This window comes from Erpetoichthys calabaricus, chromosome 6 (genome assembly GCF_900747795.2).
Source record: "Erpetoichthys calabaricus chromosome 6, fErpCal1.3, whole genome shotgun sequence".
Lineage (NCBI taxonomy): Eukaryota > Metazoa > Chordata > Cladistia > Polypteriformes > Polypteridae > Erpetoichthys > Erpetoichthys calabaricus.
This window is the reverse complement of record NC_041399.2, coordinates 108638018-108651278: the sequence shown is the minus strand read 5'-3', so window position 1 is coordinate 108651278 and position 13261 is coordinate 108638018. Positions and strand designations below refer to the sequence as shown.

The 13261-nt window shown below is 34.1% G+C and overlaps 1 protein-coding gene across 1 annotated transcript in view; it reads left to right on the top strand.

Moving 5' to 3' along the window:
* The window catches only part of myripb (myosin VIIA and Rab interacting protein b), a 602328-nt gene that overhangs the window by 380640 nt on the left and 208427 nt on the right, over positions 1-13261 (top strand). Inside the window, 2 exon segments of the mRNA XM_051928763.1 lie at positions 6569-6643; positions 10261-10358. Coding sequence (XP_051784723.1) covers positions 6569-6643; positions 10261-10358 — 173 coding nt within the window.

Here is a 13261-nt window from a genome sequence, read left to right as displayed (position 1 = left end):
AATTAGAAGAAAATTTCAGATTCATTTTACAACTAAGCATCTTAATTTTTTTTTTAAGGCCAGTTTTGTACGAGTAATATTACCACCTTTTTTTATTAATTGGTAAGACTATATTGAATGAAGAATCATATTTGAATTTAAAACTGATGAAGGCAAATCTGAATCTATTCTGAAACTCAGTTTCAATCTTAAGAGACACTGTCCTCCTGTTGTAAAACTAATCTGATTAACAATACAGTTCTCTGCTGTGGAATTTTACCTAATTCAAAAAATGTAAAAATTTGTTAATGGCATGGACAAAAATATTCTTCACTATATGAAATGTGATTAAATTATTTTGGTATGAGTGCATTCCAGTTTAATTTTTACCATCTTACTGTTCTCAAAAATAATTAGTGATCTGCAGGAGGCACTGGCTCCCTGAGAGTTTAGGGATAAAGTAAAGTAAAATCCTATGAACATATGCACAAAGCTTGTTAATGGTAAATTACTACAACTGAAAGATGTCCATAGAAAAACAGGGAAAAAAAACATTGACCAGTTTACAGTGTAAGCATGAAGTGAAATAATTTTCTTTTGTGGACTATAGTTATTCTTCATCATGGGCAAGATTCCAACTTTAGGTTTTACAACCATTCTGGTAAAGGTGCACCTTAAAAATACTCTATTGGCAAAAATGAATTTACTGTAGAGTAGCTACTTTCACTTCTCATAAAACTAGAAAAAAAACTTCTTACCTGTCAGAATTCCTCAAGTCTCAGATACAAGTTTGCAGAGCAATGTGTTTTAATTGTAAAACCAACGTATGTTCAATAGGACATTTTCTGTTGTGTTCAGACTATGCATATTGCTTTGACAAATTCAGGGAAGCAGTGGCATTCTTGGCATTAAAATTCTGATGAGGCCATGCAGATCAAGGATCGAGGGTAGCAATACTGAGAAGTCATGCAGAGGTTGTGTGTGTGCATAAAGCATTTTTGTTTGTTTCATTCAAGAAATCAAATGTTAAGTAAAAAAAAAATCCTGTTATTAACATCTAAGTACTTGCCAGTATTTTCAGACCCTTCTAAAATCCTATCTGTAAGGCAGCTTAATAATATTAAGACTTCAAAGAAAGGACTGTGAAGCCACCTTTAAATTGGGAAGAGATAGGGAAGAGACATATCTCAGTGCTTCACATGTGAATAGAAGCTTGTAATTCCATCCTGTCAAACACAGTTACAAAAGAGAGTTTACTAGCATGAGCGTTCTTCTGGTGTTACTGCTTCCACATATAATAAAGCTTCCAGCTATGAAAAATATTGTGAAAATATATATCTGTACAGCAGATGATCAAATGAAAGCATTGCTAGGACTATCCAGTAATGCTTCACCTTACATTAGAGAAACACTTGCAGAACAGGCCCTGCTGTTAGTAAATCTGATTTTGTGATGAGGACAAATATCATAGGTCATCTACTGTAAATGTAACAATGCCCACCAAATGCAAATGAATTACCAATCTGTGGATGTCTCCTTCAAACAACGCTTTCAAATAGGTTCTTATTAAAGTTTTGCTGCAGACATCTAATTTATACCTAAATGTCTAAGTATTGGGATTAATTTAAGATTAGGGAGGCTCCAATTTCATGTTGTTTTTTTTTTTCTTTCTTTATCCCTTTAAAAAATGTTTTACACCAATCTGTGCATATCCAGACAAATGGAAGTTTTAAGTTCTATATTAACAATAAACCACGGGTGTTAATTTTTTATTAACAAAACTAGCTGACGTCCGCCATAGCATACGGCGATGTAAGAATAGGAACAGAAAACGGTGAGAAAGGAATTCAGAAATCAAGAAGAAATAAATACTTCTTAAAAGACGCAGTGTGCATGTAGAATTTCCGGCCAAGCAGGATTACATGTGAAAGTGATAAATAAATCAGGCTTTCCGAATTTACATACTATGGCCATGGCATCCTGATAGTTTTATTGCATGTATTTTGAACTTCCTGGAAATGTGGACGATAATATGATCATTTTGCCTACATGTACGTTATTTTCAGCGTTTGCTTGTAGTGCGGCTGATAATTCCATCTTGTTACCATGATCTTGTTGATGTAATCTGAGATAGTTGAGACGCGTGCCCTCTGTTTTAACATACGCATCTATGATGTACTGTTGGAATAGTTTGCCGCTGGAGTGCAAAATACTAAATGTATTCCTCATTGCTAATCTGTACGCGTAAAATTGGCATTGAGTATGCCTTATTCTCTTGGCGGTTCTTTTATCGGGAACATGTTGTAAATATTTGTGCCAGCCAATGTCTCCGTAAGGGAATAAAAGTGGGTATAACATAGGATCGTAATTCATATTGAGCGTGGAAATCTGTTTACAGGAGTTGCCTATGGGATAGATGCAAATGTTCTTTTCATCGGGCGGTTCGCCATCTTCTCAGATGAAAATCGGTGTGACATGTCGGGACATTATATCATCGTAAATCCTGCCTAGGGTTTTCCTTGAAAATCATTTGTTCCGATGCTGTTGGATTGGACCGAGCGATTTCATGCATGTGTTTGTATGATTTAGCGAAGGGGTTGATGGTTCTGGGCATGGAATCTAGCTGGAGAAGTACATTTTTGCTGCATGCAGAGTTTGCTTTATTTTGTAAGAGTACTTCAGTAGCTTGCGCTGTGTCAAAAACATACAACTGTCCATATCCTGGAGAGGTAGAAGTGTTGGCGTATAGTGGAGAGATTTGGTGATAAAATTGCCCGTGTATTTTAAAACAGAGTGGTCCGTGGCCAGGAGGTTGAGTTATCTCAACCACCCATGGAAGCAAACGCTAGAGAAGAGTTGTATTCTTGAATGTGTTCACGATAATTTTTAGCTTCTGATGTTTGCTGTGTAAGAAGCTGTTGTAAAGACACAGGTGCCTCCCACAAGGGTGGTAAAGCTACTTTACCGTTGTGGCAGCACCTCAAGTACTTGTTGTATGTATTACGCTCAGCAGGCCAGTATAGTGCATGACATGGAAGACGACGAATAGGAATCGAGAAATGCCGTGTCGGCTGCGTGTGGGCAGGACCGGTTTTGAAGTGGAAGCAGGACTAACCAGAAGAGAAATATATATAAGAGATGAAATTCTGTAGGCTTATTGTTCTGTGACCATAAAGTACTATAATAAATAAACTTCCTTAAAATACATACTTTAAAAATTTTTGAACTTATGTTATTAGTTATCCATAATGCATACGACATAAAAGATAGTAAAATGCTTCTCATAATTACAAGCTGTCATGTTTAGTTTTCTTTTTGTAATGTACCTATCTGAATCAATGATTAATTCAAAATATTAGTTTTCCCCATTTCTCTAACAAAAAAATATGTATTCTCACACAATTAATTAGTTGAGGCAATTAAATGCTCCTTAAATGTAAATATACATGTGTTTATGGGTCTTAATCATTCTAAATCATTAATTGCACTACAGCTTTTTTGACTTTAAAATATACATTTAAAATATTTATACAGGATTTTTTTTCATCAGTGTATCAACTATCCATCCATCCATTTTCTAACCCGCTGAATCCGAACACAGGGTCACGGGGGGTCTGCTGGAGCCAATCCCAGCCAACACAGGGCACAGGGCAGGAAACAATCCTGGGCAGGGTGCCAACCCACCGCAGGACACACACAAACACACCCACACACCAAGCACACACTAAGGCCAATTTAGAATCGCCAATCCACCTAACCTGCATGTTTTTGGACTGTGGGAGGAAACCGGAGCGCCCGGAGGAAACCCACGCAGACACGGGGAGAACATACAAACTCCACGCAGGGAGGACCCGGGAAGCGAACCCGGGTCTCCTAACTGCGAGGCAGCAGCGCTACCACTGCGCCACCGTGCCACCGTGTATCAACTAGACATTCATAATTCTTGAGGTGTAATTTCTAAAATATGAATGACCATTTTAATTATGCAGTTATGTTGTTCCTTACCAAAACTTTTGCTGTATGACACATGGTAACAAATAATAAACACTGTGTAAATCTTTTAAAGTAATAATAAAAAAAAATGTATTGTTTATTAAGCAGCAATTTCAGATTCATCTATCTTTTTTAATCATGCTGTCCAAACCCAAGTGGTTTCTGTTTTAATGTAAAGTTCTAAATTTTTTTAATTAGCTTTTTTTGTCATTTGTGTAGTTGCACATGACGATTTCTCCAATTACTTTTTCTTTTCTTTTTTTTTTTTCTTCAGTTTACTACTCCACTTTCTTTAACATAAAGGCTAATATACCAATCATTCACTGGTTAAAACAAGCTTCCACTTGCTGTTCTTTGTTTACACTGCAGAAAGATGTGCACTGGCTCAACTACCACAATACCTTGCATAAAGGACTGCTACAATTAAATTACAGTAAAGCTTAGAAAAGCAGGGGCTGAAAATATCTGTTTAAGTGATTGGCCTATTTATCGATCACTGATTGATTTTTTTTTTTTTTTTTAATGAGTCGTCCACTTTCGATCAATGGCCAATCGATCAGAGCATCCCTATTTAAGATCAAAGTGTTTTTGTCTAGATATTTAGATAATTATGAAAAATTTCAATCAGATATTTTTTCCAATCATTAAACAAAAATAGATTTAAATAATTTAGATATGATTAATTCTAATCATCTTCCAGAAAATAGTGCAATTATACTTTTAAACTGAAATGCTTTTTGGCATAATTCACAATAACTTTCTGCCACTCAGGCTTGCAAGTGTTGTTGGACTGGCAGATACAGCTCTTTGTTGGATTAGTATTTGACAGTTTGCGACATATGCAGAAGTTTGATGACAGGGTTATTTTGTTTCAGTCTGTTTGTAGTAGAATGTGCTCTCTTTTGAGGTTCAGTGTTAACTTGGCCATTCAGAATGTGAAATGCATTTGCCTGATTACTTCCTGTGTTTGCGTCCTTTCCACACTGCTTGTTCCATCTTATAGAATCACAGAAAGATTCCCTGAAATATTTTAATGCTGTGTAATTTTACCACAAAGTTAAATTCTTATCTGTGCAAAAAACAGTGTTACAGTGGTAATATTGAACATGCAAATGGACTTTAGTACATTTCAGATGGGCAACATATTGTAGCTATGAAATGAGGGAGCCCCTAATTTTTAGAAATGCTTTTGTAGCCCATCTCTGCTTTGAACTTCAAAATATATCTTCTTTATTTAGGTCATGTTGTGCTTCACCTTCTATTTTTTGTGAAGACCAGAGAACAGAATTTGTATATGTCTGATTATTTTTTTTATTTTTACTTCTAGGATAGTGCAACTCAAGCCCACAACTCATTTTTATTTTAGTAGTCTAGTACACCTGACACTTCTAACCTCTTTCCAAACATGCACTAGTTTTTTTTAATATATATCCCTGAATGTTTTAAGAATGTTCAATAAACATATGATGATATACAATTATGTGGCTGCTATTTATTTATATAGATTGTCTTTATCTATTATTACAACTTACACAAACTTTGAATTACATTCTTTGAACCGTTTCCTGCAAAAATCTAGAAATTTATATACAGTTGAAAGTTTAAAAATGTTTATGTACAATCATGCACATGGAAATGCTCACTCATACCAGACCCATTTAGAGTTTTCAAATAAAGTAACAACCAGAGAATCCAGAGCAAAACCCCAAGCAGTGAAAGTGCAGACTTCACAAAGGGAAGCAGATCTAAGTGTTCAGAGTGAAGCTTTAGGATCCCAGTAAATTTACAAACAACTAAAGCTATTAAAAAAAAAAAAATACTGTATTGGGATATGTTACTCAGTGTGGGGAGTACAACTAAAGAAACGCTATGCTAGAGTTTTGCTCTCCATGTTTTAATTGTCTTGCCATGTCCAGTAAATAGCTACTACACCAGATGAAGGACTGCATGGTGTATGAGCCTTGAGGAAATATTGCAGTTGTTGTGTTTTTAAATGTAAGCAAATTATGCAGAAAATGTGAAAAGTGGAAGCAATATGTTACTTTAAAAAGGATAATCAACAAAAATGTAAGGTGCACAATTTAGAATATAGTTTTGTTTACATTTCTTTACAAGTATACATTTTGTGAATTTAAAATATCAGTTTTATGATAATTATAGGTGAAAAAGATATGATCTGTGCTAAACTGAATGGTATTAATCATCTGGAAGACTTTTTGTGCCTTGTATCTTTATGGGATTATTCTCATTGTTCCAGTATGATGAAAACTTCCAAAGACATGCAAATGGGTTTAAGATGTGACCCTACATTTGCTTGAATGGTACAAATGTGGGTGTGCATTCCAATGAACCAAGTTATGCTGCTATCAGTTTATGCATAATTTTCACAGACAAATGTAGTCTTACATAGGATAGGTGCTAGCCCGCAGTGACTGGTACTTGCATATGCATTAGGCACTGGGGGCAGATGGCTGGTTTAGGAAAGAAAATGAGCTACTGACATCTGCATTGGTATAACACAGATAATATAAATAAAAGTATTGTTTAAAAATGTGTTACGGATTCTTTTTAATGTTTACTCCTCTTTACATTGCAGAAAACAGTGTATATGAAGGCAGTATTGATGGAAGTATTTGTGGGAGTGACTCTACATTCTATAAGCAATCTGAAGGTACGGTATTTCCTATCCTTGTAAAACTGCTTTGACATTATGGAATATGAGGAAAATCCTTGTACTTTTCAGTGAGCATTAAGACATGGTATTCAGTTTTTGGCTGGGGCATGGGATAGCTTATTTCCTGGTTTAAAAAATACATGTTAAAATATACATAATTTTATGCAGTTATTACTTTTGGTGATTTTTATTTGAATTAAAAATTAAAGTAACAGTGATGTCATAATTATAAAATGCCTGAAATTGTAGAAAGCTGCAGTTTATATAGTCTATTTAAATCTGATATACCATATTATAATACATAGAGATTTTGTGCCTTACTCAGTTTAGAAGTTTTTTCAACCATTATATTTTTTTTAAGTAAAAGAAATGGATCTGTTTTGGTGTGTTTAGGTATTTTAATAAATATAATGAAGGAAGGACATTAAGGTGGCTTTTTCCATTTTTAGATTACAAATTATGTATTTTGTTTAAAAAAATTATTTTTATATATAATCTCGTAAGGCAGTCGAGTCTAATTTAGTCATGTGTACACCTAGACAGAACAAATCAATAATGACTTTGTTCCTGTTGCTGTTGACTTTTGCCTTCCCCATTATCAAGGCCTTATCTTGTATCATCATCTCTGAAAACCCCAGAGAACCATGTTGACATTTGCCAGAGTCGATGAACAACTGATGAAAGGAAGCCAAGTAGTTTTGTTTTCATCATTTACATGGCATAGTTTGTGTTCTGACATATAAAAAACACTTGATGATTCTTGCAGGTGACTGTTACATAAAATTCTGTAGTAATACAGTATTTCTTTCTTTTTTTGAGAAGTTATAGCTATAAAAAATGATTAAATAGACTGGAATAATTTCAGTTTTGAGGGGTGATTGTTTAGAGCTTTAATAATAAAAGCATAATATCTTTGCTAACACAGGTATTTCACGTAGAAAACTGCATATGTTGTCACATAATGCATACACAAAGGTGAAGTATTTTCCACTGAAGTATTCATTTAAGATGGTTCTTCTCTCTAATATTAATAAATGAAAGTTTTTGTGGATTTTGGAGGAGATGTTCTCCTTTCATGCTGTGCAACACCAAATTGTACTCTTCAAATTTGTTTAATTTTTTTTTTTTCAAAGCTAATAGATACAAATCCTTTACTTCTAAAAGTGTCTCCCATGTCCCTCATTAAAGATTCTGAAAATGGCATAAATTAAAACAATAGGGTGCTCTCTTCCTTAAAGGAGAAGAATATTTACCTATATAATTTAGGTTAAGACAAATGCATGCTAAAAATCACAAATAGCATTAGAAAAGAAGAACATTTTCCCCAAATTCTGTCCTCGCAGATCTGCCTTCTCAAACAAAAAAATCCATAATCTGGTGCAGAAGCCCTAGGCCAGCCAATAAAATTATTTTTTAATTTAGTTATCTGCACAGTAAGTGTTTATTTCCTTGTAAATGCATTATACAGTGTGTTAAAATCAGGTCAGAATTGTTTGTGGACCAAAAATTGAAGCTGCTACTATTTATTTATTTATTTTCTTAGAAGTAATGTAGTAAATGTTTCCAAGCTTTCTGAACAATCTGCCATACCTCATTTCTGTGATTATTCCTGCTTTTGGTTTTTTACTCGGTCCAAGTGATCCTACGCATCTTCAGTTCTGTTGGGGCTTTGAGGCAGTCATGATAATATTATTTAATGTTTTATCTGCAGCCTCGAGTTTCAAGTAGATTTAGAATGTTTGCAGTGTGTTTTAGATTGTTACTGTACTGAAAGATAAATGTATCCAAATCCCTTAAAGTACACCAAGACAGACCAATGCACTTTGCACACAAACTTTTTTTTTCCCCCTGACATAATGACACCTTTATGAACCAAATGATTTTGAATTTGGACTTCTCTTTACTTAAGAATTCCTACCACTGGTTGTGGTCTTTTACATTCTACAGTCCCTTCTACCTGTTGACTTTCTGTAACAATATTTTTCTTAGATGCAACACACCCTTCTTTACAATTCTGAGGAGCATACTTTGGTGCCAGATGCTGAACAAGTACTTCATTGAAATTCCTTTCATCCTTAATGAAGTGACCATTAAATTTTGTTCATTAGAAGAAAAGATAGCTTTTTGGGTCTTCCACTGTGTTTTTGGTCTTTGGCCCACCAGGTTTCTTCAAATTTCTTTGACAGCTTGCACTGACCTTGTATTTTTCAAGCCATGTTACTTTTTGTTACTTTTTATTTTGTTATTTTTTTTTACTAGTGCTATGTAGTGTTTTCACAGGGGAAAAAACACTTGGTCTACAGGTAAACTAGCTTTAAAAATAATTTTCTTGGGTCATCGAAGACCTTTACTCAGTCTGTAGAGCTTTGATTCTTCCAACAATTTTCTCAAACCTCTTTTTTCCCCCCCTTGCGAGATTTTAGACATTAAATAGCCTTGTTAACCAATAAGGTATGATTTTAAGCAATGTTGACATCATTTAAACAAAATGTCTTGACTGCTTAGTGTCTCTTAATTAGACCTTATGTATGAAACGTATCATATGAGTACTGCTCAAGCAAAACTTTTTTAGTCCTTTAGTATGAAAAGGCTGTTATTAAAACACATTTTAAGATGCAAGAGGCAAGAAGCACATTTGAATTATTAACACTGTCAATTATAAATGAGTCAGTTGAATTATGGTTAATATAACATTTTGACAGTAACACACATTCAACAAAAGTCAGTGGGTGCTGCTGAGAAAATTTTTAAATGAAAAAATCATACCCTGTATTCATTTGTGAAAGTACAGCAATGTATTTTATTGTACTTGCTTCTAAGTTTCTGCCAACTAAAGTTCTACACAGTTCTTGCTATATAGACGTCATCCAATTTAAAAGAGCGTAATCCTGTAGTAATTAGTCTAAATAAAATCTTATTGTCCCCGGCATATAATTTTTATAGTAAAATTGATTTTTTTTTAATTTGAGGATAATTATTCATTAAAGGATAGGTTCACTCATGAGTACTCTTTTAATATTCATTTTGTAGTATCTTTAAATATTTGTGGTTTGAGGATAAAATTGTAGAAAAAAAAAACCCTTTATTAAATAGAAGGCATCCAAAGATATTATTTATATCATGCATTGGAGAGAGCCGTTTCTTACCATCTTCTCTTCCAGTATGTGTCCATACTGCAAATTGAACACTCATACTGTACAATATTCAAGTGTGTCAAGTTTGAGGTATGCAAGTTAGGGGTTACTTTGAATGATGGTGAGTAGGGGAAAAATTAGTTGTATAAAAAGTTCTTTGTTTACTAAAGATGTGTTTAAAAATTATTTGGGACGTCAACATATATAAAATGATCTGGGATGGCAACACAGACCACATCTACAGTTTTAATGAGCAAATATGTCGAAATGTGTTCATGCGCCTTGTAATGACGGTTAACTTATTTTACTTAAGTGTACACTATATACCTTGTTTAGTTGGTTTGAATCTTTTCAAACTCTTTACTGTTTATTAGAGAGGATGCATTTTTCAAAAGTTCACTTCTAATTTTTGTAATTTATATCAGAAAATTTTCTCTCACAATATTACTTTAATATAATTTGTTGTAATGAATATCTTAGGTCATAGCATGGCAGAAACTCTTACAGTAGCACTTCGCGTAGCAGAAGAAGCTGTTGAAGAAGCCATCTCTAAAGCGGAAGCTTATAGTGATAGTTTGGTAAGTAACTTACCTGTATTTTTACTATTACCAAAAGAGATTATAATTCCACCCTGCATTAATCCATTTCTGAAAGTTGTTTGTACTGCATTGTATGGCTCTTCATTTAATGCAGTGCATTACCTTGCTACTCAAGCTTTAACTTACAAGTATATATTAACATGCTAGTGAGTGAATAGAAAATATAATTCTCATTAACATAGTTATTGCATATAAGAAATTTCATTTGCAAGATAAAGCCAGAATCTGCTTGACATGCATTAATTCCTCTAACCCCTGGCAAGTGACATCATACTGTTTACATTCAAGACAGAACAAATATGCAAAGTGAACTTCAATACAGGTCACACTCATGTCTACACTTCATTACCCTAAACTGGAAAATTCTGATCTTGAAAAACTGGAGGATCAACAGATGAATGGACATACAATATTTGTACCAATGAAGCCAGCAATAGCAACTCCTTAGTCACATTGTTGTATGATGTGTTAATCTCATACCATAATGAAAGAACACACTTCATTCAAACTCCTTAGATTGTCTTTACTGTTTTGGCACCATTAAGTTGTTTTGCGTTTTCAATAGATGTGCTGAAGAGAACAGGCTTCTTGAGCTTATGGCTTTAGAAGGAGTCATTTAGGATCAGAGTGCTCAGTCATTTGTCCCTTTTTCTCTTATTTAAAAGTAATAACATTGTTTAATGCAAATAATTATTTGCGACCCGAGTTTTCATAAGTTTTAATCGCACCCCCCCCCCCAAAGTTTTTTTTGAATGGAGCCCACTAATACCAATTTGTTCTTTTTTTAATTAATGATATATCATAGATGCATATTTTACTATACCTACTTAACTTTTATCGACATTTAATTTATCTAACTCTATATTTATTTTTCTAGTATCAGAATGTAGTTTAAGTTAATTTGTTTTGGTTTCAATAGATGTATTTTTCATATTTTTGATTCTTGTTTTCTTTTTTTCACATCTTCGCACCCCCCTTTTTGTTACTTTGCGCCCCCCCCTAGGGGGGCCCACCCCAAAAATTGAGAACCACTGGTTTAATGTGTGCCAAAATTTTTAAAAAAGGTTTTCTTTTATTAGAAATTTTTTAAAAAGTCAACATTGGAGAGCGTCCTTTTTCTAAACCAAAGTTATGTATATTATTTTGTTATATATGAACAATAACCAATTTATAAACTATTCATGGATTAAAATCTTTTCCCACTTGCCATTATGCAAGTGCATGAGATACAGGATCTACCTGTTTCTGTAATTGAGCCTAGATGGAAGACCTTTTTTTTTAAATCAGATAAACCATGAATAAAAAATTAATGAAGCAAATAATGGGTGTTATGCTTTAGTGAAACAAGTAAAAAATACTGCTAAAATGACCGGTTAAACACCCCATTGGCACATAAGGAGACAGAAAACGAGGAAAGATCAAGTAATTATTTTATGATGCAGGGAGGAGAGCACAATCAAGAATGGCTAGCAGTCCAAATACATTTCTATAAATTTATGTGATCATTTAGTATGTTTGACAGAAAAAAAACAGCTACATACAAGGAGCTGTGTGTGTGACCTGTGTGCTGCAGTGAGTGATTCACAATGCAAAAAGTAACCCTATTAACATTGCAAGGTATTTGGATGTCTGTGTATACATAAGTTTGCTAGCAAACAAAACATTAATTTTCATTCCACTGATTAGAACAATCAAAGTAAATGTGAAGAAACTCTTTGTTTTGACTTCTCGGTGCAATACAATAAAGTTTTGTCCTGAAGGGTCTATCCTAAAAGCTGTTAAACATTAAAAAAAAACAAAAAAAAAAAACATAGGTATCTGTTCAAACTTCTGAATACAATATATGATAAAAATTCAACTGAGTAATGTGCCAGTACTTCTGATTCTAGTCTTGTTTAACATTACCTACCAATCGACAGGTGTCAAATTTAAGAACTTCTTTCCCATGAATCTAATTCTTTCCCATGAATCTAATTCTTTCAATGTTTTTAGACCAAGATATTACCATAGATCAAACCTATCGCAATGCTAATGTAGCTTCTGGCCATAATTTCAAAACATGGATTTCTTTGGGGGAAAAAATTCAGCCATCATCTCCCCACATGTATGTATATATTTACAGTATGTATGAATGTTTATTTATTCTAGTTCCTGGAAGGAGATGCATTTCCTTTCTTTGGAAGGAAATGGATGGCATTTATTCAACATTTCCTATATTCAGCAAGTGCAACAGCGGTGGGCAGATTCAGTCCTGTGTGGCCGCAGTGGCTGCAGGTTTCTGCTCGAAAACCAATTGCTTAATAAGAAGCACTTATTGCTCAAGTAATACTTCTGCTTCACTTTAGTTGTCTCGCTTGTTAAGATTTTGAACCCTTATTGCTTATTTTAGTCTTCAACAGCTGTAGTCTTGGTTGTTAATTGCTCCTTATTAGCAATAAGATGCAAATAACAAGAGAGACCAGCACTTGTCCATTTCGCTTGTTTCCATTTACACATCTGTGTATTTATCATGCACTATTGAGTTTAATTAAATACTTGGAAGGAAAGTGAAGAGAAAAAAGTGAAGCACTGAGAATAACCCGTCTGTTTTAGACTTCAAATCATTTGGATGATATCCTTAGAAAGGAAAAAAAAAATGTAGGATATGAGAATGACCTGACATAGCAGAGTTAACACTAGAATTACCAGAGCCTACGAAAAACCTCGTAGATCCATCCCACCTTAAATCGCTTCGCACCTCTCCATCAGCGTCTTTTGTCCTGTAAATATGTCGACAAGCAGCCTGCTATCACATCCCCCATCGCCGCACAGTTTTCTCAGCTCAAGTCTGTTTGCCTGCATGTCAGTTGCTTGGAGTTGTATAGAGTGAGAAGTCAAGCAAA